The sequence below is a fragment of the Pteropus medius genome, unplaced genomic scaffold (genome assembly GCF_902729225.1).
Source record: "Pteropus medius unplaced genomic scaffold, Ma_sr-lr_union100, whole genome shotgun sequence".
NCBI lineage: Eukaryota > Metazoa > Chordata > Mammalia > Chiroptera > Pteropodidae > Pteropus > Pteropus medius.
The window spans coordinates 566389-593134 of NW_024343732.1; the positions used below are offsets into that span (position 1 = coordinate 566389).

General features: G+C 50.4%; 1 protein-coding gene across 2 annotated transcripts; it reads left to right on the plus strand.

The window, feature by feature from the left end:
* Window positions 1–5315: 5315 nt before the first annotated feature.
* On the plus strand, window positions 5316–26625 carry TPM4 (tropomyosin 4). Of its 2 annotated transcripts, XM_039867700.1 has the most exons (9): window positions 5316–5553; window positions 10517–10642; window positions 14978–15111; window positions 17364–17481; window positions 18047–18117; window positions 19035–19110; window positions 20862–20924; window positions 21007–21076; window positions 25313–26625. In XM_039867700.1, exons 1-9 carry the CDS (start codon window positions 5440–5442, stop codon window positions 25393–25395), a joined length of 855 nt encoding a protein of 284 aa, XP_039723634.1. In that variant the 5' UTR covers window positions 5316–5439; the 3' UTR covers window positions 25396–26625. The 2 variants fall into 2 exon arrangements, with proteins under 2 accessions (XP_039723634.1, XP_039723635.1); XM_039867701.1 differs by lacking the exons at window positions 5316–5553; window positions 10517–10642 and adding an exon at window positions 10911–11149 and having other exon boundaries at window positions 25313–25595.
* Window positions 26626–26746: the final 121 nt, after the last annotated feature.

Genomic DNA, 26746 nt, shown 5'->3' on the forward strand with positions numbered 1-26746 from the left:
AGGCTAGAGTGCTTTAACTCTTCGCCACCCCAATCTGCATCAGGTCAGAAAAGCAGCAGCTGAGACGGGATTTAAACAAGCCAAATCCACTATCCCAGGAGAGACACCTTGGTGACAGGTAGCGTCACAGAGAGAGCAAATAGATATCAAAAACTATAAAGGGTCTGGGAGTTTCCGACTTTCAAACTGATCATTTAACTTGCTATCATTTCACTGATGCTGGCAGAAGATATAAGACTCCACTGTCAGAGACAAAGTACTTAATTACTCACAGCATGGCAGGCAGGATGAACTTTGAGTCTGCCAGATGCTCCCAAGTCCCACAGAGAGGTCACAGGTGAACCCAGCCTGGCACTGGACAGACATCGGTTTTGCATCACAGCTGAGGAACTCTGAGCTTAGAAACTCCAGTCTTTTCAAGTGGACTGCAAACTATCCCACTCTCCCTTTTTCTCAGAGGAGACATTAATCTTTATTTTATAGACAGCAAACAAACTTGCCCTCAGGAAGAAACTCTTTCTACCTTTCAAGGCTGTTTGCTACACAAAAATCCTTGAAAAGGTAGCTGGAAGAAAAGCTATCTATGTCCCTGCTTGTGAGTGATACGAAAATATCAGAAACCAAGGGAGAATCATCTCCCAACAGTGGTAGCTCTGACACCCAGCGGGCCATGACTGTCATCTGTGAGAATAATTTGGGCTGGAAGTCACAAATATGAGGCTGTTCAGGGTATAGTGTAGTGGTTCAATGTGTAGTCTGTGAAGCCAGATAGACTGGGTTCAAGTCCTGATTCTGCCACTTTTTAACTGTGCAACCTTCAGCAAGTTACTTGACCTCTCTGTGCTCCAGTTTCTCCTGCTGTAAAATGAGAATAACGATAGCCCCTATCTCATAAGATTACTGTGAAAATTAATATATGAGTTTATATAGGTACAAGGCACTTAGAACAGCATGGGCAGATTGAGGGCCATGTCAGTGTTAGCTATAATTATTATTAATTATCATGATGATGCCACAAAGCTTGTGGTCATGCCTGTTTTTCCACATTTGTGCGCAAGCCGTGTAACCCACACAGTTCCCTTGGAGTCTGCCTCAGAGAAATCCGGGAGGACGTCAAGGCCCTTTGCTCCGTCTTCCCAACACTGACTTAATAAACGGGGCTGCAGGCCTAGAGCAGTGGTGGTTTCAGGTCCCAGTGAATCAAAGGGACTCAGGTTCAAATTCTGCCTTTGCCACGTGCCAGCTGTGTGACCTAGGCGAGCAACTTCCTGGCTAGAGGCCTCCAAGTTCTTACTGCACAAGGTTCTGGGTGAAGGAAGAGTGAATCCCCCACCCCCCATGTCCACACATGACCTGCTCAGCCCACAGTCTGATCATCCTTAGCTAGTACCATTTTGATCATCATCGTCATATTATCATTCAGTGAGCAAGACTTCATAGGGTGCAAGCTGAGAACATTTTTGCTGGTTTTCTCCAGTACTCTGTAAATTCACTCTGGCTCCACCACCCCTCTGCAAGTCTCAAATTCCAGGAGAAATGTTGCGGGGGTGGGGGGCAGAGGAGCAGGGGCACCCCCATATTCTCCGCTGTTGCGTGGCCTCACCCAAGGCACACTCAATCCCTCTCACCTGTGGTCTTCGCATATGTAAAACCCATCTCCACCACCCCCTTCACACCTTTTAGCCCTTTTTCAAAGTCCCCTCAATTGCCACCTGCTCAGCGAAGCCTTCCCTGACTTCCAGCCAAAGCTCATCAGGACCAGTGCTATATATCCCATTAACATTTTATTCGACACTCTTGGTGCTGCCCAGTCCCTTCGGCTCCCACTATTCCTCACCCACTCACTCCCACCCAAGGATTCCTTCTTTCAGCAATTGCAAGTCTTGGGGTGGGGGTGGGGGTAGGGGTCTTTCTCCAGCTGTTGAGGCTTAGCCGAAGCAAAGGCAGGCCGGAAGTGCTAGGGAATTAATAACCCCCCAACCCCGCCTAACCAGGGAGCAGCCTTCAAGAAAAAAGGATGGGGATTGGTGGATAAATACCCCACTCTCACGCCCCTCAGTTCTGACGAATCTGAAGAATGTGCTCTCTGCTGCCTCCCAGAGGTCCTCGGCGGGGACTGCACCTCAGTTGTTCAGGGTAGTAACTGGCTTCATCATTGCTGTTAACTGGCCTCCTTCCTTCCTCTGCCTCGCTTCCCAGCCCCTACCTGTGTCTCTTTGGGTTACCTCTCAAATAAAGAACTTGCCCCCCAATTCTTGTCTCAGTGGCTGCTTCTGGGGAAGCCTGACCTCAGACAGCAGTTTGCTCTATCCTATTGTATTCTGTAATTGTTTGCAAGTATTGGGCATCTCGCCCTATTAGCCTGAGAGTCATGTCCACCCTAGTGTCTCCAAAGCCGCCGACACAGTGCCTGGCATGGTAATAGATTTTCAGTAAATGACCCCGAGTCTCCTGGCTGTGAAGCGGCCAAGATGGTAACAAGTAGATCTACCCGACTTGGTCCAGAAAAGCCCCTGGCTGGAGAGTTACTGGGCAGGAGGGGGCTTACTCTTTCCCAGCTGTAAATGGCAACCTCCACCTGCCTGATGCACCAGGCCACACATCCTGGACAGGTAGGCCAGGGCTCCCAAGGGCCAGGAACCCCAGATGACCTTTCAGGCCTGGCCAGGACTCCTGGGAATGTCCCTGAGGCAGGTACACAGAGAGAACATAACTTCAGTCCCAAGACTACAGGGCAGGAGTGGGGGTGGCACAGCTGGGCTCTAATGCCATTACCAGCTCCCCTCTCCCCTCCCAAGCATAGGATTCTGCCTCCGGGAGCTCCCTGAGCAAGAGGCAGGTCCAGGGACAAGAGTCTGCCCTACAAGGCCATGGAGCAAGCGGGCAGCTCCTAGGGGAGGGATCCTGTTCGGAGCTGGTGGTGTCAGGCCTGGAATTAGCCACACCACCTGTGGTGTGGCGGGGCTCAGGGTCTCCAGGGGGCAGCAGGGGTGGAGGGAGCTGACCCCTGATGACTCAGCCTGAGGCAGGGAATGACGTGAGGGAGGTATGTGGAGGTGGGGACATGGAAGGGGTGGGGGTGGAATGTCTTAGGACCTCTCCTCCAGCTCTGTTTCAAAGTCAGCTGAGTCTGGTTCCATCTCTGCCACTCACAAGCTGAGTAACCCTGGGTGGGCCACTCCAGACCTCAGCTTCCTCCTCTATAAAATGAGAATAAAAACAGTCCCCTGCCTCTTGGGGTTCAGGGAGGCTGAAGTGAGATGCTGCAAGCTGAGTGCTCAGAATAGCATCCGACACATGGTGGACACTCCACGAACAGTGTTCCATTATCCACCTCTGTACTCTGCACAGCCAGGATATGGGGAGGGGGATGGAGAACGGAGTTGGGGAGGGGTCTGGTCTGGGCCTCCTCAGCTCTTTAACACAGAGAGAAACCAATGTCCTCAGAGTATGAGCAAGGTTCCAGAATGTTCTGTTTGCTACTCTTTTGGACCCCATGACTTTGGGTGGGGGAGTTGTCATCCAAAGAGAAGGAAGCTAGCTTAAGGGGCAGTGAAAGAATCAGGATGGGGCAGAGGGAAGCTGAAAACTCTGAATCTTGGCCTGACTCCTTAGCTCCCCAGTGGCAATGCCCACTGCCCTCTGTCTTTATTCCGCTCCCTCCGCAGCCTTGGGCAGGAAATACGGAAGCCTCACTACCTCCACTCTATCCCACATAGAAGTCTTGATGCTGGGCTGGGGATCCAGGGTTCTGTTCAGGAGGACTTCCTGGAGGAGGAGACTTTTGATCTGAGCTTCAAAAGATAAGTATAAGTTTCCTAGTTAAAGAAGTATGTATGCGAGAGAGAGAGAGACAGAGAGAGAGACAGAGAGAGAGACAAAGACAGAGAGAGAGAGAGAGACAAAAAGAGAGAGAGAGAGAAAGAGAGAAGGGGAGATCGTTCATTTTAATCAACAAGGATTTTCTGATCTTGTGGGGGCCAGGCACTCGGGGGCCCAGGGAGAAGACCAAGGCACAGGCCTGCCTCAAAGCAGCTCACAGTCTGAAAATGATGATCAAACAATAATAATAAGAGTAATAGGTCCCACATTCTGAGCATGTGCTGCTGGGGCTCAGCACATGAGAGGCACTCTGTGTTTGTCAATGAATGAGTGAATAAACCTTTCTAAAGGCAGTGAATCCTGCCCCAGTTTCTGGAGGAGAGAGGGAAGTCACAACGGGCAGAAGAGACTGAAGGTGCAAAGGCCAGGTGGTGGGAAATGGCAGCTCTGCCTGGGAAGCTGTGGGAGGAGCTCTGAGCTCCAAGTTGGGGAGAGCTGGGAGTGGGGGTTGGGATGGGCAGGAGGCCTGAGTGAGAGGCTGAGGGGCAAAGGCCTCCTGTTTGCTGAGGATGCTGGGGAGCCTCAGCTGGACTCTGAGCTGGGGAGGGAAAGCATCTGCCTTGGCCTCTGAGAGTTGCTGAGAGAAAAAAAGCCTAGGTCAATCTCACTTGGTGAGCTGGATGCACAGGAGGTGGGGGAGATGATGGAGAGAGAGAGAGACATAAAGGAGACAGAGAGAGAGGGAGAAGGGGAACCTGAAGAGCTAGAAAGGGAGAGAAACAAAGAGATACAGAGAAAATTAGAGAGAAAAAGAGATGGGGAGACAGACAGAGGGAAATGGGGATAGACACAGAGACATGGAGGCACAGACACAAAAAGAGAGATAAAGGGAGACAGAGAGATGGAGTGAGACATAGATTAAAACAAGATATGGAGAGAGACATAGAGACAAAGAAGAGATGCAGAGAGAAAAGAGACTGAAAGATAGAGACACAGAGACAAAGAGATGGAGAGACACGGACGGTTACCAAAACAGAAACGGAGGGAGAAGATGATGAGACAGAGACGCTCCAGAAAGAGACCTCTAGGGCGGGAGCAGGGGATGGAATGGGGGCCTGACTCCCAATTCCTGGTGGCAGGACCCAGAGGGAAGGAGAAGGGAGGACAAGAGTCTCCCCAGCCCACCCATAAGCCCTCTTCAGTCTCTCCAACCACAGATGGGAAAATTGAGGCCAGCCAGCAGCCACAGGGGGTCCTTCTGGGCCGGTGCTGTGCCCGCATGCTCACACGGGACCTGTGTCACCAGGTTAAAAATGGAAACAAGTTGGACCATTTTTTTTTTCCTTTGAGAAAATCTCAGGCCCAAATAAGGTGCGGGCTGCGGGGCAGCCAGTGAGCTGGCCAAGTCCTCCTGAGCGAGCGAGTGGCGGCTGGCCCGGCTAGCCTGGGCTTGGGCCTCCTCCAAGACTTGCCCAAGCAGGGCGGCACACCCTGGGGAGGCTATAAGGGCTTCCACTCCGCCCTGCTGCTCACTCGGCAAAAGCCGCAGACCCCGCCACAGACCCCGCCACAGACTCTGCCACAGATCCTGCCACCCGCGCCCCTCTCGGCCCAGCCATGGAGGCCATCAAGAAGAAGATGCAAATGCTGAAGCTGGACAAGGAGAACGCCATCGACCGGGCAGAGCAGGCGGAGTCAGATAAGAAAGCTGCTGAGGAGAAGTGCAAGCAGGTGAGAGGCCAGCTGCTGGGCCATGCGGGGCTGCCCAGTGGCCCCTCTGAGCTGGCGAGGTTCCAGGCTGAGGGTGGGGGCATCCTCAGAAACCTTGGTACCTTGGGGTTGGGAAGGAGACAGAGGGTGATGCTCTGGCAAAAAAGGAGTAAGGGACCATTGTCTTACCTGGAGGGTCCCTGGGCTGGGAGAAAGGGGTGACAGGACCCACCCAACAGGGTCAGCGGGAGTCAAGTGAGTGACAGAGAAAAAGGGCGTTTGTGTGTGCTGGGTGTGTATGTGCAAACGTTGAGTGTGTAGGTGTGTTGGGGTGAGTGTATCAGTGCGGGTGTGTGCACTGCATGGGTGGTTGGAGGATACTGTGTGTGCATGTTTAAGTGGATTTGTATGCGTTTGAGCATTTCTGTGTGTTCATTTGTGTCTGTGCGTTTCGGCCAGAAAGAGTGTAGAGGAATGATGGTGACTGTGAGAATGAGTGTGTCTAGAGAGAGGTATGAGTTTGGCTGTTGAAAAGTGGCTGTGAAAAAGTGTGGATGTGTTTGCGAGTCCATGTATGGATGGTGATGTCAGCGCTGGGTTGTGTGTATCAGGGAGAGGCTGGCTGTGTGTATGCTTGTGCAAAACTTGGCATGACTAATGTCATGCAAGTGTCAGGGCGAGTGTGTGTGTCAAGGTGTCAATGTTGGCCTGTGTGCCCTTGTTGGGGTGACTATTTCTGTTGGGGTGTGTGTGTGTGTGCCTGTTGAGGAGAGGGTGGCAGTACAGAGCTCTATGTGTGTGGGGGTACCCCGTGCCCATGTGACTGTGAGCTTGTGGGTCCACATGGGTGACTGCCCTGGTAGGGTGGCCAAGTGTGAGTATGGAGCCAGCTGTGACTGGCTGCAGGGGCAACTGGCTGAGGGTCTGGAGATTAGTTTGGGTGAGGAGTTGATAATCTGGATGAGGCTCTGCCCATCTGAGGTGCCCCTGCCATCTCTGCTCTGAACCTGGTAGGGCAAGGCAGGGCTGCCCGTGGCAGACAGAGGCTCTGGACCCAGAGTTTTGAGGACAAGAGTCCCAGGATGCTCTGGCAATAAGAGTACATCAGGGAGCTAATGGAGGGGCAGTGGCAGAGGTCTGGGCTGGCAGTCTCAAGGCCATGGCTTGGGGCAGAGCAGAAGTCAGTTGTCTGGGTCCGGGTGGCCAGAGCAGCCAGTGGGAAGAGTGAAGGGGATCCTGCCCCTCACAGGGTTCATCTGCACCCCCAGGTCAACTGCTAGGCCCTCAGGAGCATCAGGGTCTCGAATAAGCCCCAGCAGCCACCCAGGACAGTGATACCAAGTGCCCACCCCTGCCTAGCCTGGGCACCAGGCCAGCTTGGCAGCTAAAAGCGCAAGCTCTGAGCTCAGACTGGCCCCATTCACAGCTGAGCACCCTGGAGCAAATGCCTTCACCTCTCTGTGCCTTGGTGGCCTCATGTATGAAATGGGGAAGTGACAGTGGTGACTCCCTCACTGCTGTGAGTGGATTAGAGGTGACTGTGCAGGTGGAGCCCTTGTCCCCACACCTAGCACAGAGTAAGCACTCAATAAATGCGGGCTGTTTCCTGCCCCGCCCTACTTCCCCTTCGGTTTTCTATCCCCCAGTGTCCTAGGGCTGCCCGAAGTATCTGTGACACATCCACACAGGTCAGTCAGCTCCACCCCAATGCTCCCTAGCACAAACGTCCCTCTCCCTCCCTTTGCCCCTCCCTGGCAAACACAGACGCCCATCCTGTGCTGGCCCTGAGCTGCCTGCCTGCTTCCATCCATCATTCAGCCCTCACCATGAGTGGCTTAGCTAGGGATTCAGAGAAAAGTAACTCAATGGCTCTCATTTTCCCTAAGATGTGAGCAACTGACACGGCATACTCTACCAAGGCAGACACAAGTTCAAAAGGGAAGGTTCCTCAAAGCCTCTAGCCAACTGTGTGGCCAAGGAAGTAGGGACAGGTTATCTGGCTTTCAGCTCGATTTTCATTCTGTTCTTTTTTTCCCACAAAGCCTCCCACTGGGGTGGACTTGTGCTCAAATCCAGGCTGGATTGTCTTCTAGGTTTGTGACTTAGGGAGCATTGCTGCCTCTCTCTGAGCCCTCAGTGTTCTCATCTGAGAAATGGGGCAAACAATGTCTTCCAATGGCCAGGCAGGGAACCCAAGACCCTAGAAGTCCCAACCAAAAGACAGAGTCCCATGGGGCCAATGGCCAGTCCTGCCTGGGAACAGAGGCAGGAGGCAATGAGGGACTCAACTTACCCAGAGTGCCTTAGGCTTCAGAGGAGGCCAAGCATGGATCTTGGGACCAGCCTGACTCTCAGGGACCCTGCAGCAAAGTCCCATTTCTAGGCTCCATCTGTCCAGTGTGGAAATGTGACCGAGAGACACACCTCTCCTGCTTCCTGCCCACTCCTCTCCCAGGGCAGTGACATCCGTCGCAACTGGCCTTTGACCACACATCCTGCCTCTGCCCTGCCCGAAGCCCCCATTGGACTGCCAGGGTGTGCAGTCCATGACCCTCCCAGCTGTTTTACAGGCAGGGAAACTGATGCCCAGAGAAGAAAGTGACTTGTTTGAGACCTCCGAGAGCCAGGGCAAGGCTCTGCCCACCCAGCAAGGTGTCACACACCAGCACATGCTTTGTGTGTGGAATTCAGAGGGAAAGGAACCAAACTGTGTCAGTCTTATTCTTCATATGGGCTCCAACCACCGAAGGGTTTGGGATTGAGTCATTGATTCGTTCTGAGAACTTCCCCCAGGGTTCTTTGGTGAGAGTCATGCCTTGTCCCATGCTGAGCAATGCTGGGGCCCAGAGCGACCTTAGCCCCAGGCCTGACCCCCAAGGAGCCCCAGGCTAAGGGAGACAAAGCTAAACACGAAAGGCCACCCTCTGCCTCAGGGGTCAGGGCTAGGCGAGGGAGGGACAGGGGCTGGGGAGTCCAAGGGAGTGGCAAGAGCTCTGCCTAGGCCAGCAGGGCAAACTGCCCAGGGGATGGGGCATTGGTGCTGGGAGTGGAAGGTCAGTGGGAAGATGGCCTGCTGGGCAGTGGACATACCTAGCAGGTCAAGCAAATCAGCTGGGAGTCAGTCTGACAAGAGTTCAAATCCCTTATTGGCATGGCCTGGGGCAAGTCCCTTCCTCATTTGGGGTCTCAGGTTACCCTTCTGTAATGTGGGCCTTCGGTAATGGGCCTGGCACATTCTAAATACTTCATAGTCTCCTGCCCGCTTTATCCCAGTTCCCCTCCGCCCCGCCCCCCACCATTGTCTAAACGTTGCCCAAAAACGTTGTCAAAATACCAATCATCTTTGTATGTACCCAGATGGGGCGCTCAGAAACCACTGTGTCAAGGTTTCCATTTTGCAGAAGAGGAAACTGAGGCTAGAAAAGGAACAGGGGTCATACAGCTGGGGTTTGGAGTCAGGCTTCCAGGCTCCTTGCCTGGAGCTCAAGGTCAGGCCATAGAGACCCTGATTTAGGGCCGAGCTGCTGCCACCATCCCCCTCTCCGATTCCCCAATCCCATTCCCGTTCCCCAGCTCACTGTAGGACACTCGGAGGCCCTGGAATTGGGGCTTTAAGTGCTGTCACTTTGGGACAAGGGGCCTTTTAAGAATTTGCACATGCACACATACACACACACACACGCACACACTCACACACCTCATCTCAGGGGTGAGCATGTAACTTGAAAAGATTCTGAGCTTGATCTAGAAGCCGCAGGCACAGCAGCTTTTACGACATACCCTCTTCAGGAAGGAAGAGAAGGCAGTCAGGGAGGGATGCAGGAAAGCAGGCCTGGCATAAGGGCCACTTTAGAAATGGGTTCGAATACTGTGCTGCGTGACCTGGGAAAAGTCACTCTATCTCTCTGAGCTTCCTGCTGTGAAGAGGAAGCAGGAGTATGAAGTGGGGCCCAGTGGGGCTGCCTGCCCACCCTGGGAGCACGACAGGTTCAGGGGTCCAACCACCAAACACATAAAGTCAGATCAAAACATGAGTTGGACTGAACACACTAGCCCAGAATTAGGGGCAGGGGAGGGAGGAGCAACCTGGGGGTGGCAGAGAAGGCTTCCTGAGCTGACCTTGACATTTGACGTGGGGGGGGGGTGCTAGGTGAAGAGATGGAGAAGTGAAAGGGTGTGTGGTTTGTATCCCACTGACCTGAGTTTTTCAACTGAGGGCACTGGGAGAGGGGCAAGACTCTCAGAATAAACAAAGATGACTCAAAATTTGGGAAACATAGGGGATTTTTTTTTATTAAAATGAACACAAGCCAGACGTGTAAGAACTGAAAGGAAGACGTGTAAGAACCTGAGCCGCAGAAGAAAGTGCTCTTTGAGGAGTAGCTCTCTCTCAGCCAAGCCCCCAAAATTCAGGAGTAGAGGGGTCTGCGCCCTTCAACCCTTCAGGCTATTTTCGTAGACAGTCTGAGGACCACTCTCTCGGGCAATGGGGAGCCATGCCAGGTTCCGAGCAGGGGGAAGACAAACACATTTAGAAAGGTTCTCTGGCTGCTAGTGTGGGAGGCAGAACTAGAAGGGGGAACAACTGGGGGTAGGGGGATGGTCCAGGCCTAGAGTATGAGACTCCCCCGTTCAATTTAACCCAGATCACCGGGAAGCTGCATTCCCTGGAAATTGGGACGCAAAACTGAATGCGTTTCTGGGAAACGTGTCAGGACTCAAGTTTCCCCAAAGCTGCACTGGATTCCCCAAGAGTATTGGGGGACCCTCAAAAAGATGAGCACAGCTGGCCCCAGGACAAGGGAAGGATGTGAAAATCGTATTAACAGGTAGCATTTACCGAGTGGTGCATAGTCTTGTGATCCCTGCTTTACAGATGAGGAAAGAGGCGGGGACAGGACTGCTGTGAATGCGGGAGACTCCCCTGCGCCACAGGGACGTAGCCCCCAAACTGATGTGACCCCCCCCTCCCCCCGTCCCCCAGGTGGAGGAGGAGCTGACGCACCTCCAGAAGAAACTGAAGGGGACGGAGGACGAGCTGGACAAGTACTCGGAGAACCTGAAAGACGCGCAGGAGAAGCTGGAGCTGACTGAGAAGAAGGCCTCGGACGTACGTGCGGTGCAACGCGGGCGCCCGCGCCGGGCCGGGCAGGAGCGCCGAGCAGGAGCCTGGGGCAGGGAGGGAGGAGGAGGATGAGGAGGCGGTGCCTCCCGGCGCTTTCTCCAAATAAGTCCCGAAAAGGGGCACTTTCCAGCAGCTGCGGCCAGCGGTGCCGACGTCAGGCCCTCCCCCAGCGGTGCTGACGTCGGCGGCCGGGGCGGGTGACCTCATCGCCCCGACGGCGGCCGGGCCGGGGGCGGGGAGGGGCGGGGGCGGCCCCGGCGCAGGCAAAGGCTCTGGGGCCCGGGCGCGGCTGCTGCAGCTCTCACCCGAGCCGAGTCCAGCCCAGCCCAGCCCAGCGCCCGCTGCGTGCGCCCCCGCGCCATGGCCGGCCTCAACTCCCTGGAGGCGGTGAAACGCAAGATCCAGGCGCTGCAGCAGCAGGCGGACGAGGCGGAGGACCGCGCGCAGGGCCTGCAGCGGGAGCTGGACGGCGAGCGCGAGCGGCGCGAGAAAGTGAGAGCCGCGCCCCGGCCCCGCGCGCCCCCCGATACGGCGGGACCCCCGGTCTCGCAGCCCCGGCCCCGCGCGCCCCCCGGCTCGGCCCGGCGCGTCCCCAGCCTCACGCGCCCTTTCTTCCCTTCTCCCTGCGCCGCTCGCTTCCCGCGCTCTCGCTCCCCCACTCCCGCGCTCGCCCTCCCCCACGCCATTAGCCCGCCTTCGCGCCCCCGGGCCCCGTCGCTCCCGATCGCGGACCCGCAACACCTCCCTCCTGCCCCGGGCCGGCTGCTGAGACCCCCTCTTCCTCCGCCGCCCTCCTTCCCCGGCCTGGGACCGGGGAGGGGGCACCGTAGCCGAGTCGGGCGGGGCCCGCCGAGCGGGAAATGGGGGGGATGGGGCCGAGGAGTTGTGCGATCCGGGAAGGTGAGAGGGAAACCCGGTCGGGGGGGGCACCGCCTGCCATCCGGCTCGAGGCTGGCGCCGGGGTCCGGATTGGGGGGGAGGGCGCGCGGCTGCATCTAGGAGCGGGAAGTGAGAGTGGAAACCAGCTTGCTTCCATTGTCTGGGGTTGGACCGGCCGACTTGGAGGCGGGAGGGAGGTTGCGTCGCACTTTCTCGCCTTTTCTGCGGCTTCCCGGCTCCCGCTGAACTTTCCCAGCTGTTCTCAGGGGCGCGGCGGCGACGTGTCTGCTCCCGGCAAGGGGCGGAAGTTCATCCCGGAGCCGCCTGCCTTTCTCTCCCCAGCCGGTCCCTGTTGGAACCAGGGCTGCGGGAGGAACCCAGTAGTCTTCCTCCAGAAGACCCTTGCATTTGTTAGCACGGGACCGTAGACCCCGGATCGTTCTATGTGGCCCCGCTGTGTGTCGCGGGGCCTGAGGCAGATAATGGGGCCTCGCTGCCCTCTCTCCATCCCCTGACTACCCCTCGGGATGAGACAGATGGTGGCCACGCCTGGGGAGAGATCTGGATTGGTATTTAACCCTTAGGAGCGAGTCTCCCCATCTGTAAAGTAGGAGTGATAATTATGGTCACTCCCTAGGATGGCTGGAGGGCCCCAAGTAAAAGGAAAACCTCCCTGCATGGCATATGACATGTAGTAGGTGCTATATTCCTGTGCGTTCTTTTTTTCTTCCCTCCCTCTACCCCCAGAGAGCTCACAATCTAATGGAGGTAAAGGAGACAGACACATAAACTGATTTGCATTCCAGGCGTCTCTGTTCTGGGATCATGGCAGAGAAGTGAGTGACCATCTAGTAGGGCTTCAAAATGGAGATTGAGCAGAATCTTACAGAATAAATAAGAATATTCTGGGACAGGACACTTGGTTGTTCAAAGACTCAAAGGCAAGAAAGTGGGCAGAGGGTGGAAGCCGAGGGACCCTGAAAGCTCAGTGGGGACCCCAGAAGTGAAGGAGATTCCCAGCCAGATGGAATTGACATGGATATTGAGAGGTCTGGGGAATGGCCCCAGACTGCTTTGGGGTTGGCTTGAGTTGCGGCCTTAATCCTGTAAGGGCTGCTCTGGCCTTGTGTAAGCCTCCAGCAGTAGCTGGTTTGGCCTCTTTTGCACACGTAACCGACGTAACCCTCTCTCTGATCTCATCCCAAGTTATCCCACTAGAGGACAATTACTTCTGCTTAAAAATGGCCCTCAGCCGTGAGCCAAGACAGGAGTGGGACAGTCCAGTTGGAAGGAGTGATGTTTTTGGAAAGTTGCAGACTTCTTAAAAAGTTCGCTTTTCAAAGCATGCTTTTCTTACTTGGTCAGGAGGGGGAAAGCCTGAAGAAGGTTCCTGGGCAAAGGAATGAGCCCAGAGGGGGCGGAAAAAAAACCTCTCAGTCTCTTGTAGAGAGAGCCAATAGCCAGCATGTGGCAGACTTCTGGGGTTGCCTCCAACAGCTGGTTTCATTTAGATTTTTGTGTGATTAACCGACATCTTCCTGTTCCTTTGCCACATGTATCTAGCAAGCCTCTTTTACCTTATAAGGGAAATCCTTTGTAGAGTGTAGAAGCTTTGATTACAGGAAGGGGTGGAGCCCAGAATGACTAGCAGTGACTAGCAGTTTTTCAAAAATACATATATATGTATATGTCCACATAGAGGAATGCATCTCAGAGCTCTTTCGCTTCCTGATAGTTGAAAATGTTCCCAAAGTGTGGTTGTCAGGATTCAGAATCCCCCGCATAAGGAGCCACTCGCTTAAAAAAAAAAAGAAAGAAAAAATCTCCTAAATCAAGCATCTCTGTCTGATCTTAAAAATCATTTCCTTGACTGCTAACGTGTATGGAATTTCTTGTTGGGGTGACGAAATGTTCAGGACTTAGTGGTGTTGGTTGCACAATTTTGTGAATGTACTTAAAAAACATTGGGGGGAAAATTCAGACCCTGCTCCAGTTGCTGAAGGAGTTAAGATTCATGCCATTGAAAAAGACTAATGGGCACCCACTCATTGGAAGGAGTGGGTGACATGTCTTAAGAGTTCATCAGTGGTTTTTAATGGATCCTCCAAACTGGTATTTCAGAGGAGGCCACCATCAGGCACACCTATGGGAGCTTCCCGTCCATCTGCTGCTAACACTCTGGAGCCGAGAAACATTGCCTGCTTGTCTCTGTTTTGGGGCAGCTCTGGCCTCATTCTAATGCTCTCTCTCTCTCTCTCTCTTTTTTTTTTTCTTGCTGTATAAGATGGCAGGACAGGGAGTGGTTTCCCACTCACTTTTACAGCCTGCCCCAATTCGGAGATTCTTTATTTTGATACGAAGAAGCCAGTGTGGCTTTTTGGGGGCCTTCACTTCTCCCCTTGATTGAGCCCTGTTTCACCCACTCTCAGTATCCCTTCCTGAGTGTTGGTGGTCTCGAAGCCCCCACAGGACTCAGCATGCAGGTTCAGCAAGGGAAGAGCCCTGGGCTGGGGCACCGGGGGCCATTCCTTACCAACTGTGGCACGAAACAGAATTGCTTCACCTAGCTCGGCCACTTGGTTTTCCCATCTGTAAATTGGGTGAGATACGTGAGGATTAAATAAGGCAAAGTCATAGCTGTAAGAGCTGCCTTTTAGTAGGACCTCCCACTTGCCAGGTGCAATGCCTCACCCTTCGATAGGGAGGCTCAGAGCGGCGAAGCAGCCAGCGGGACACCACGTGGTTACAAACTGGCAAAGCACGCCAGCACTTGATGATCCTGGAGTTCTCGCTTTTATGCACATCCCACCACATTATGTTCCTTGTGGGGGGAAACACCTTGAAAAGCCAGTAGCACTGTTCAGACATCTCCTCCATACCTATAACCAAGATTTCTTTCTTACATCTTTCTGTCCCATCATGTCTTGGCCAGACCTAATTTAGTATGGTGTCCTATCTGGGCTGCCTCCTCCCCCACAATGTATGACCAGAATTTTTTTTCCCCAGAATTTAACTGAAGGCTCCATATTGCATTTATTTTGCCATTGAGGTCACCAGGAACAGACCTTATTATATGGCAGGGTGAGCCAGGTCACTGGTGGCCTTGTTCTCTAGGAATCCCATGCATGGAGAGGTCAGCACTACCTCTCACAGCATAGGGTTTACTTGTCTCTTGTCCATACTGACTTGACTTCCCACCCTATATTGGGCCACACACCTTCATTGGTGAGTGGCAGGTGCGTGCTGACATTTTCTGGAAAGATCATACAGGAAATTCACATTCTCCAGACAAGAATGTGAATTTCTTAACCACTTGTATTCCTGGGTGGGCTCTGGCAGGAGGATCGTGTTAGCTGAGGGGAGGGTGCCATGTGAGTGGGAAGCTCCCGCTGCTGGCTGGCCTGTTACTTCCTAACCTGGCCGTACTTCTGACCTCCCCAGGCTGAAGGGGATGTGGCAGCTCTCAATAGACGCATCCAGCTCGTGGAGGAGGAGTTGGACAGGGCTCAAGAACGACTAGCCACAGCCCTGCAGAAGCTGGAGGAAGCAGAAAAGGCTGCTGATGAAAGCGAGAGGTAAGGAAGCTTTGAATCCCGTGGCCTTGGTGTCGGCTTCTGGGAAATGGGATGAGAATGAGTGAGATCACATGACATGCTCACACGTATGTGCATACAGTGTGTGCCAAAAACGCCTTATAAACCATCACACTGTGTAGGTGTTTTGTCATGGTGGTGACAGAAAAAAAACTCCCAGACAGAGGAAGGCAGGAAAAATAGACATATATAACTGCAAGTGTGACTGTCACTGGTGATCAGTTTGCAGAGCCTGAAATCCACTGAGTCTCATCCATGTTTTCAAGACATTAATTTCTGGGGTGATATGAGATGGGACAGATGAAAACCTAGAACGGGCCATCTGCATAGATGATTGCTAGTGCTGTCAGGCAGGCTTTGGGCCACTGGACGGTGGCGACAGTATGTCAGGGACACATGCAAACTGGCACCATTGATGAACTTGCAACTGACAGTGCTCCTCACTTCCAGAGCACGAACGCTGCGTTTGGGTCTCCAGCAAGGTGCTCTGTCCTCCAGAGCGTGACATTTCTCTGGCACAATTCTCTCAGACTGTGATTCACGGAAGCAGCCATCGCTGTGTGGTGTAAATGGGTTCTCTCTGTGGCAGTAGTGTGACCCGGGCCGGTGATCATTGTGTGTCTGCCACACGATCCCACCAGAATTCTCACTTGACCGATGCACCATGGTTTCCAGGATGAACCCCTCCAAAGGATTCATTTCTGATTGTGCTGTTGTGACCATAAACTGGAGATTTAAAAGCAACTGGGGAATCTTGGAGATTGACAGATTTCTTCCCATGCACGGAATAGCCAATGCCGAGGGCGCTGACCCCAGGGCAGGGTCCGTTTCAGCCATTTGGTAGAGGGAGAGGGGACAGCCATAGGGAAGTGTGAAGGATCTCGTCACAAGGTACTCGTGGCTGGGCTTGGGGCCTGGCTTAGCTGCTGCCCGTGTGCACTGTCACACTAGCCTGGCCAGATGTCTCACTTCCAGGATGTCCCCAGGACAAACTCTGAAAGTCTAGGAAGGCCTCTCACCTGTATAATGTCACCAGAAGACTTTGGTGAGACCGTTGTTGGAGGCTGATGTTTTTTGGTTAAAAGAATTTTCTACTCAGAAGCTGGAGAATCTAGATTCAAGTCCTTCCACTGCCATATACTATGTGGCCTCGGGCAGGTCACTTTGATCTCCAGGGCCGCAGAGAGTTTTCTAAGCTTGCTCACCTGCTGATCTAGCGGCCTCGTCCAGGTGTGCAGCGTTGTGACAGTCAGCTGAGAATGAAAGTGACAGCCCGAATGGAAGTATTTATTAGACGACAGAAGAATGCGGCCCTCTGCTCCGGGCGGACACACCACACATGGATATATTATCCCGGGTTAGCCTCTTTGGAGGGGCTGATCTTACCTGGTCCACGCCAAGCAGCGCAGGTCAGAGTGAGCTCATTTCATGGTCAGCCAGCTGAGTTGTGGGAGACTTCGGCTGCCCCAGGACATATCTTCTTCAGGCTCTGCTCATCCCTCACCTTTTCAGTACCTGCCTCTTACCTAGGCTTTCCACTGCAATCCATCCATTGTTTTGATTTCTACTCACTCCTTCCAGTGGTTGGTTCCCTGCAACCTCAGCGTAAAACCCTTAGCATGACGTTCAAGTGCCCAGCCTGCCATCCGGCCACCCTGACCTCCTGCCGTGTGTGTCATTCCTCTGGGATTTCTTATACAGCTCCCTCACTGAAGAATAACTTTCCCCTCCTCGTTCACTTGTGGACTCTCTTCTAGAAAGTCTTCCGTGACACATGCATACCCCTTTACCCACTACAGCAGACTTCATCTGTCTCGTAGACAAGCTGGCCCGAACTTCTAAGCACACTGTAGTAACAGTCGAAGTACGAGTACATCCCGTTACGAGTTAGAAGCGGTGTAGACTGGGCACACGGACTTTGGACGCAGACCACCAGTTCTGAGTCCCAGTTCTGCCATTTACTATCTCTTTAACCTTGAGCAAGTCACTTAGTCTTTGTGAAATGGGGACAATGTACCTAGTACTTCCTGGGGCGGTCATGAAGTTTGAGGCACTGAGAGCAGTGCCCAGCGTTAAGTAGAATGAAATGCATGCGAGCAGCTCAACAGTTTCCTCTCTGGAGTCTGCTTCTTGGCAGATGTCCGAACAGTATTTGGGTGAGCCGGGACGCGGAGGTGTGTGATGAGGCAGTACTGTGTGCGTGGTGGCGGTAACGACCAGGTTGCCCCTTGCAGAGGAATGAAGGTGATAGAAAACCGGGCCATGAAAGATGAGGAGAAGATGGAGATCCAAGAGTTGCAGCTCAAAGAGGCCAAGCACATTGCAGAGGAGGCCGACCGCAAATACGAGGAGGTGAGTGGGGCTGGCAGATGGCGGCAGCAGCAGGAAGTGGGGAGGAAATGGATGCATGATAGGGAGACCCTGGGGCCGCCCAAAGGAAGCTCTCAGTTAGGTCAGCTGTCCATCTGCATCCACATCTGTTTTTCCAGGGACGCCACTTGGCTGAGAACTGTATCTTCCACAATGCCAAAAGATCCTGGTGAATTCTGTGACGCTTGTCTGACTTGGGGAAATCAGTCGACCAGATAGATGGCTTTTTGTCCTGTAGCTGGGTGTTTAGCACAGTTTGGCTAAAATGGAGGATCATGGTCCCCAGCCGTGGGTCTTCAGACGGTGAAAGCTCAGTTCCTTTCTGCCCGCCTCCCTGGTCTCAGCTCTTCTCTCCCCTCCTATCTGCCTCACTCGTGGAGTCCAAGGGACAGAATTTAGATATTCTCTAGGACAGAGTTGAAGAAGCAGCAGAAGGCCCCATGCTGGCACATAGTCTGTGCTCAGCCTGGCCGTGTGCATGGGGAGGGCATCCTACTAGATGTGGCTGTTGGGGGTCAGTCTCTGATGATCCTTTCTGTCCCTACAGGTAGCTCGTAAGTTGGTCATCCTGGAGGGTGAGCTGGAGAGGGCAGAGGAGCGTGCTGAGGTGTCTGAAGTGTGAGTGGCACAGCAAGACCGAGTGGGGCCCAGCTCAGGTCTTGGGGGGAGTTGGTTGACACCAACCAGGGCCTCTGGTCAAGTAGTAGATGGGCATCTGGGACACAATGCTCGGTCTCTCCTCCTTGCCTCTGTGGCTGATAAAGAGATGGCGACTTACTGTCCATGGGTTGACTCTTCCCACAAAAGTATTGGGAAGTAGGAGTGAGACAGCTGATAGCAGAGAAGCCTCATTCTCCCAGAGAAGGTATCTTAGGAAGCTGTGCCTTCTTAACAGAAAGCTGACCTATGAAAGGCAGGCTGCTTCTCACCCATACCCCTCAGTGTTTAAATGCTTTGCTCCTGATGTCATCATTTGGCCATGACACATTCCTGGGCGGAGGGGTCAGGGGCAGTGAGAAGTTTGACCAGAATCCTACAAGCTCCAACACAACAAAAATCCGCTTCCCTGGGCCCTCCAGTTCCGAGAAGCATCCCTCATCCTGCATCCCGCATCCATGAGTGGGATCTAGTTTCACAAATCCGTTCAGAACCTGCTTCCGGCAGTGTCTGGAGTAAACTCTGATTGCGGTCTCCCAGCCTCCTGCCCTCCGTTTCATTCCTACACCTTCCGGAGTCGGCCTCATCAATCATAGATTCCACAAGTCCCTGTTGCCTCAGCCTTGGCAGGAGGCCAGGAGCACTCCACAGACCTTCCAAATATCCTTGGCCTGCCTGCTGCTCCTTCTCTTGGCACGATAGGGTTATGATATTATGATAAGTACTCAGGCTCCGGCCCAGAAAAGGCCATTAACATTTTTCCCACATTCCTCGTGGGGGCCCCAGACAGTATGGTTTCTTCCTTTGGAAAATTGCTTTTCGGGGAATTGCCTGCTGTAAGGGAGGAAAAGACACAAAAATCCTTTGTCGTTGTGCAGAAAATGTGGCGACCTGGAAGAAGAACTCAAGAATGTCACTAACAACCTGAAGTCACTGGAGGCTGCCTCTGAAAAGGTTGGTGGTTGACTTGAACTGGAGGGTGATTGGCTGCACTTTCTATTTTTTCTCCCCCGGGGACTCGGGAGCAGGCCTGGGTATCAGGGCTTAGACCTGTACTTGCTGATGGTAGCTTTGGGGTGCCCAGCAGCTGGGGTTTTCCTTCCACAGAAAGGGGCATTCGGTTTCCCTCTTCCTTGGGGTCTTAGCATCACTTTTATCTCCATTTCTCATGAGGCTGAAGGAGGAGTGTGAGACTGGTGCCCGGTCAGGCTCCCTGGGGAGATCTGAGCATAATCCTAGAAATACAGACCCTGATCCTCACTTGAATTCCCTGATTCCTCCAGAAATAACCTTCTTGACGATTGAGCACCAGATATCAGAGGTGGAATTTGGGGATTCTTAGGTTGAAACGGTACCCAGAGCAGTCGCTACAGGATAGAATCACCTGGGAGCAACGGGCAGTCTTCACGGCGCCGCTTGCCCCGCCGGATTTCCCGTCTTCGTCTCATCCTCACTCCCCCTCCCCCCGCTGCCCTCTAGTTGCGTTGAACTTCGGCTTCACGCCCATTCCATGTTCTCTCGTCACCTCCAGTTCTTCGAACTTGCTGTCCACTCAGCCTGGAGTGGCCTTTCCTTTTCTCTTCGCTTGCTAACCAACTATTCATCCTTTAGGCTTCTGCTTAAACGGCACTTCTGAAAAGCTTTCCCCGATTGCTCATCTAGGTTAGGTGTTTCTCGGCTGCATCGCCCCACCTGTATCTTTCCCAATCATGATGGTTGATCACATTTATCGTAATCACTCAGTTGGATACCTGTCTTGCTGGATTGTGAACTTTAAAGACAGGGTCCATATCTGACTTGTTTAGAGCTGTGTCATTAGTCCTAGCCTTGTGCCTGGCGTATATCTGATACTAGGATATTTGATGAATAAATACAGTCCAGGTGTGCATACCAAATGCTGCTCGAGGCCACAGAGATAGAAGTTACAGTGACAATATGGCCTTTGCTCCTGCGAGAGCTGAGTCGAGTGGAAGAGACTGACAAGATAACAGGGTGTTTTGGAACTTCCCCAGAGGGACCTTGGAAGGTTGGGAAAGGTGTCATAAGGTGACCTTTCAAAAGGCTGTAGAGCATGATGATGGCCAAGAGCTCAAATTTCAGAGTCAGGTTCTAGTCTAGGCTTGGTCACTTGATAGCCATGTGACCTTGAACAAATGACTTGACTCTTTACTCAAGTATAAAATGGGATTAGGGCTATCCGGCAACATAGCAAGCAGTTGTTAAGTGTTAGCTGATATTAATTTGAGTTAAGCCTTGAAATACATGATTTCTTACAGTAGTAATGGGGAAGGGAACATTCCATCCTGGGGGCGGTCCCATCACGGACAAGGGCTGGGAGACGAGAGAGCACACCGAATCTGTTGAGGAAGCGGCCAGCGCCATAGGGAAGTTGGCAGAAAATGGGGTCGGAAACAGATGTGAACGGCCTTGAGTAGCATGTGTTTTCATCCAGTCATCAGCCCCACCTTCATCACACTTATATCTCAAGCTGTCAGCTCAGGCCTTCGAATCAGTACCATCCAAAAGAGATCATCCAAAGGGTCTCTGAGTTTTACACACATTTCTCATGCCTGGAAAGGTGCCTGCCTCTACTGGACTTCTTGGGCATGTTCATACTTTTCTCCAAGGAGCAGGGAACTGGTGTTCTTTTACGCTTTTAAAAAAAAAAAATGTTTTTTAAAGCGGTGTTTTGGTTTCTCCCACAGTATTCTGAAAAGGAGGATAAATATGAAGAAGAAATTAAACTTCTGTCTGACAAACTGAAAGAGGTGAGTAATCATACCCAGCTGGTCAGGTTTCTCCTGGGCCGGTCTTGGAAGCAATCGTAGTGACTCCTGTCTTTTTCTTTAGGCTGAGACCCGTGCTGAATTTGCAGAGCGAACGGTGGCAAAACTGGAAAAGTCAATTGATGACCTGGAAGGTATGAAATTATCATCTGATTATGTTTGCTCTGCCTCCCCCTACCTGACACATCCACAGAGTTGGGGGAAGTCTGTGCAGGGGCGGAGTTGGGCTTTGTTTGCCTTAGGATAGTAAAGTGCAGCACGATGTCACATCTGGAGGTCTGGAGCACTGGAATTGGACAGTGCAAATCAAATTCAGACTTGGGTTGCCATTTTTTGAGACGTAAAATATTTTTGGTTAATTAGCTCCACATGTGAGTACAGAGACCCAAATATGGCCAATTTAAAAAAAGAACAAGTCTTTAGATAGAATTTCCTTCCATTTCCTCATTTCTGAGGGATGCCTTGCATTTTTTAAATGCCTTGCATTTTTACAGAAGCTCTTTCCCAGAGCGCTCAGAGTTTATCACCGTATGAGAAAACGGAAATATAGAGAATGTAGAGACTAAATAAAGACTCTAGTCTGCAAGTCTGGTGCCCACAGATTCCAGAATTTCTTGTAGAGTTCCAACTTTTAAAAAAATTTTGTCCTGTGTTCTTCATGAAATAATTCGGGGATTCAGATCTTAGGGTCCAGACAGAATCTCCCAAGCTGCCTGTTCCACCTAAAAAGAGTGTCCCATGTTTGGTTTGGGAAGTGGGGTTTCCATAGAAGGGGAATGCACCTGTTCCAAAGTATGACCTTTGAACCAGGTGACATCATTAAAAGTCAGAAACACCCCGGGGCGGGAACCCTTGAGAAGCTCTGCATTTCTGGTCACCACTCTTAAAGGTTCATTATGGCTAATCCCCTGCAGGACCTCTAACCGCTTAGAAATCACTCTGTCAATCTTTTGTTTTCTCATATGTTTTTCATAGGATACAACTTCCTCTTAGTTCATGCTTTGTTTTCTCACTTTTTTTTTCTTCCTTTCATTGCTCATCTGTGGCACACCATTCCGACCCTCGTGTCCTGTTCCCTGTACCTCTTCTTCCGAACTCTCTCCCCGGGGACCTCCGTCCTCTAGACGAGCTGTACGCTCAGAAGCTCAAGTACAAGGCTATCAGCGAGGAGCTGGACCATGCTCTGAACGACATGACCTCTCTCTGAGAAACAGTGGGAGTGTCACCCTCTGTCTTAGCAATACTGAAGTCTGCCTTCTCATTGTGGTGCCTATTTCCGTGGGCTTCTAGAAGCTCTCATTTCCTCCCTCCTGGTTTGACCCTCCAAGCCACCTTCCGCTGTGTCTGTGACTGAAATAAAGACGGGCGGTCCTCATCTTCATGCCCTCTCATTTTCATTTTCTCCACTTGCCGCTTTTGAGCCGTAGTGGCTGTGATGCCCTTGACCGTGGCTGCAACAGAAAGTGGTGGTTCGGATGAAGAGCTCATTTCAGAAAGAAAATTATGCCCACATGATTCTTTGATGCTGTGAAAACACAAACCAATTTGGCACGAGCTCTCAGAAGCTGGGTTAGCTAACCATCTGCATGCCAGTAGCAGTTTTTCCTTATATAGAAATTGTTTTGAGTGCAGCCTCGCCCACCCTCTTAAGCAGCTTCATGGGGTCGGCAGAGCTTGCAAAAACCAGCAGGCTTGTGTCTAAAAAGAGGCTACCCTTGAATGGGGCTTGCTCTACGGATTCAAATAGTGGCAGTGGCATTTTGGTCTCTTTATTCCTCCTCTTCACATTCATTTCTCTGTGTTATATTCTGAGACTGCCTAGGGTTCATTGTTATTGGAACATCTATCCAGCTCCCAGTCCTGGGAGGAAATTCACCCATGAGCTCACCTCTATACTTTGCCCTTAAGAAACTACCCTACAGGGAATTGAAGAGTATCCCATTAGCAGGGAAAGGGAGTGGAAGCTGCTGGAATGCCAAAGAAAGGTAGCAAGGTGATCCTTTCCTGAGTTCCAGAGTTGCCTGAGATGCTAACACCTGCCCCCTCATACGTAAATTAACTAGAACCAGGAGCCTTGGTTTGGTTGGAAAAAAACTTATAAATTAACCTGTGGGTGCTAAAAGGTCATGGTTATAGTGACCGAAAGCTTATAGATTTTTCCAAAAGAGTCCAAATTTCAAATAGTCTATCTAGCTCTCCCCTGCACCCCACCACCACTACCTCAGATTGTCCCCGAAACACTAACGTGTTGATGGCTGAGCCACATCTGGCTTGGAACTCTCCAAGTAGTGTCATCAATTTTGGGTCCCTATAGCTTTTTATTTCTTATCTTGTAATTTTTGATTCAAGCGGAAACCTGTATCTCGATTCTTCTTTATATTCATTGCTTCAAAATACATCTCCCCTAAATGACCTACACCCTTCTACTCCCAGCCTCTCCTTGTTCTTAGCTGCCATCTACCGGGAACTTTTGCATACACCACTTCCTCACATACTGCCATACGTCAGTCCCTGGGAAGATTACAGACTGTGTGGGGGTGGGTGTTTTCTGTTTGCTCTGTCTGCATATTTCTTCTTGGGATTTTTCCAGACATTTGTAGCCTCCGTTCTTTGAAAATAACTGCAGCCTGGCCTCCACAGTCACTCTGCCTAACTAAGCACCTAAGTGGAACTTCATTGACAATGTTGGTGGCCAATGATTCGGACTACTTACTACCTGTTGACAGTCTATGGGCCTGTCACGATTCTCAAGGGCAATTAACACTTTCCAGGAAAGTTATTCTATCTCAGACCTAATAAAGTAGGTCTGAAAGCTATGCTCTTTCATGCATAGCTCTAAATGGCATCTTACTTTTTTTTTTTTTTTTTTAATTTATTTCATCAGTTCAATCACTTAATACCATACCCATAGTCTGGCTTAAATTTCAGTCATGTTGCATTTACCTGGAGTTTAACTACATTGCTATGGACACATAGACGTAACAACACAATTGTGCCTGGGATTTCAATTATGCCAGGAATCCAGTGGCAAGGTGAAGTCAGGATTCATAGGCAGGATATCTGGGTTTAGATTCTACCTCTACATTAGCTGTGTGACCTCGAACAAGCTACTTTGCTTTTCTGCAAAATAAAGGTAGTATCTCCATTATTGTGAGGATTAAATGAGGTAATGGAGGAAATTGCCTTGCAGTAATAGGCACTCGATTACCATGTGTCCTTCTAGACCAAATAGACGTGAGTCACTGTTTTCTCTCTGGTAGAATCCTCCCAGATCAGTGTGGCTTGATTTTTCTTTTTTAAGTGCCTTATCTAATGAAAGGTTCAGTAGTTGAAAGGCAGCTAGCTATCTTGCACAGTCATATTTTTTTCTCTCTGAAAATTTCCAAGCTGATCCTATCACATTTTATGAGACATTTTGCTTCCCTCCAGTATTTTAATGAGTCTTGGCCTAGTCCCTTATTGGCTATCACTCATGGTAAACCAGTTCTCCCTCATGCTCTTTCATGCATAGCTCTAAATGGCATCTTACTTTTTTTTTTTTTTTTTTAATTTATTTCATCAACTCAATCACTTAATACCATACCCGTAGTCTGGCTTAGATTTCAGTCATGTTGCATTTACCTGGAGTTTAATTACATTGCTCTGGACACATAGACATAATAACACAATTATGCCTGGGATTTCAACAGCCATTCCCAGAAGCACCAAAAGAAAGATGGGTTACAGGGTTATATTTTCCTCCCAAAAGCTCAAGGACTAATTAACTGGCGCTAAGGGGGAAATATATTAAGTCACCCATATCTAGGACTAAAATCTTTTGTTTGTGTAGCACTTCGTAAGTTCTAAAGCATTTTTCATTTCTTTCTCAATAACCCCCGTACCACGCGTTGGTGTTGTTATCCCTGTTTGACAGATAGGGGTTGAAACTGAGACCTAGGAAGGTTAAATGGCTCACTTCAGTGGCACAGCTGGAGCTCAAATCCAGGTGTCCTGACTCTAGGATTGCCAGATTTAGCAGATTAAAATACAGGATGTCCAGTTAAATTTGAATTTCAGATAGGCACTGAATAATTTTTTTTTCGGCATAAGTATATCTCATGCAGCATTTGGGATATATTTATACGAAAAAATGTACTTGTTTATCTGAAACTCAAATTTAACTGAACACCCAGTATTTTATCCTCCAATCCCTATCTGACTCCCAAATTCGGTATTTGATCTCTATTATTTCATAGTTCTCTATAATAATTAAAATGCAAAGTACTTTCTGCTATGACTCGTTCTGGCAGTGTGGAGTTTAGAAAATCTTTTTTGCCTTTAACAAAGATGCTTATTAATTTATTTTTTTTCCTACTCTTAAACCTCACCAGAAAAACTTGCCCAGGCCAAAGAAGAGAACGTGGGCTTACATCAGACACTGGATCAGACACTAAATGAACTTAACTGTATATAACCAAAACAGAAGAGTCGTGTTCCAACAGACGTTCCAGACCTCTGTGTCTTTCTCTTCTCTTGTAAGAAGTTTCTTTTGTTACTGTATCTGCGCTTTGCTGGAAATGTCAAGCAAATTATGAATATGTGACCAAATATTTTGTATCAGAGAAGCTTTGAGTACCAGTTAAATTTAATTCCTTCCTTTCTTTTCAAATGGCACCAGCTTTTTCAGCTCTATTTTTATCCTTAAATTGCATTTATTCCTAAGGTAGGCAGGGTGTCGACTATTGAACATAGTATCTTAAGACTGAGGGCATTTGGTTTCTGTGCAGTTAGGCAACCGCACACTTTCAAAACACAGACTCCAATATCTAGTCACTGGTCAATTTAAAAGGTTCAAGAATAGAACCTCTGGGCCACTGTTAGATACACTATGGGAGGCCATCACATTAAAATAGGTGAGGGTTTTCCATCCAGAGCAAGGTGGGGTGCTATTGTAGGAAACCATAAACCACAGATAGGTCAATCTAATCATTCTGGCTCTTTTCCACATTCTACCATTCAGAACAAACATCCTCCGAGTGGTCAGCATGAGAATGCTTGGGAAATAGTCATAATATTTGCTCTGATATGAGGCCATCCACTCAGCAGGAACAAATATGGTAGATTTTAGTCTTGTTCAGGGAAGCCACAGTGAAGACTGCTCGCCATCAATAATTTGAGCAAGAATGCTTTTCTATTAATAAATATTGGGCAGAAGGGGCCTCTCTGGCAGCAGAGATAAAGTAACTGGCCTAACTTCATTTCTTCTGGACTTCAGGGAATGATAAATTGAAGATTTACATATCTAGGACTTTAATTCCTTCTTCAGGACCAAGTTAATAAAAGACCAGGAAACTCCTGATTAAACTGGATATGGAGTATTTTTGTAGACAAACAGCTGCACATTTTGGCTTTGTTATATTCTTATTTCTCAGTTAACATCTCAGAGCTGAAACATTCCATATTCCCCAGCAGTGTGGGGGGCCAACTCAAGTTTACAATTCTGACTGAAAATCACCCTGCTTCTAGCTTTATCCTCCTCTGTCCCTCACTCCTATTTATTATGCATCACACTACCTAGGAGATACACTAGCAAATCGTGCAATTGAATAAAACCCACTTTCATTTAGATTCTTGCGACTGTATCATATGTAATAGTTTCACTTTTTCTACATTTTGGTCAAATAAATTTTTACATAAACTAAAATTTGTGTGAATTACAGAATGCGTGGAAACATATAAGGCATTTTGGGTCAACGAATGTGAATGGGGTAGAGAAATAACAGCCACAAACTTAGTAAATTTTATTTATTAGCTTTATACCATGA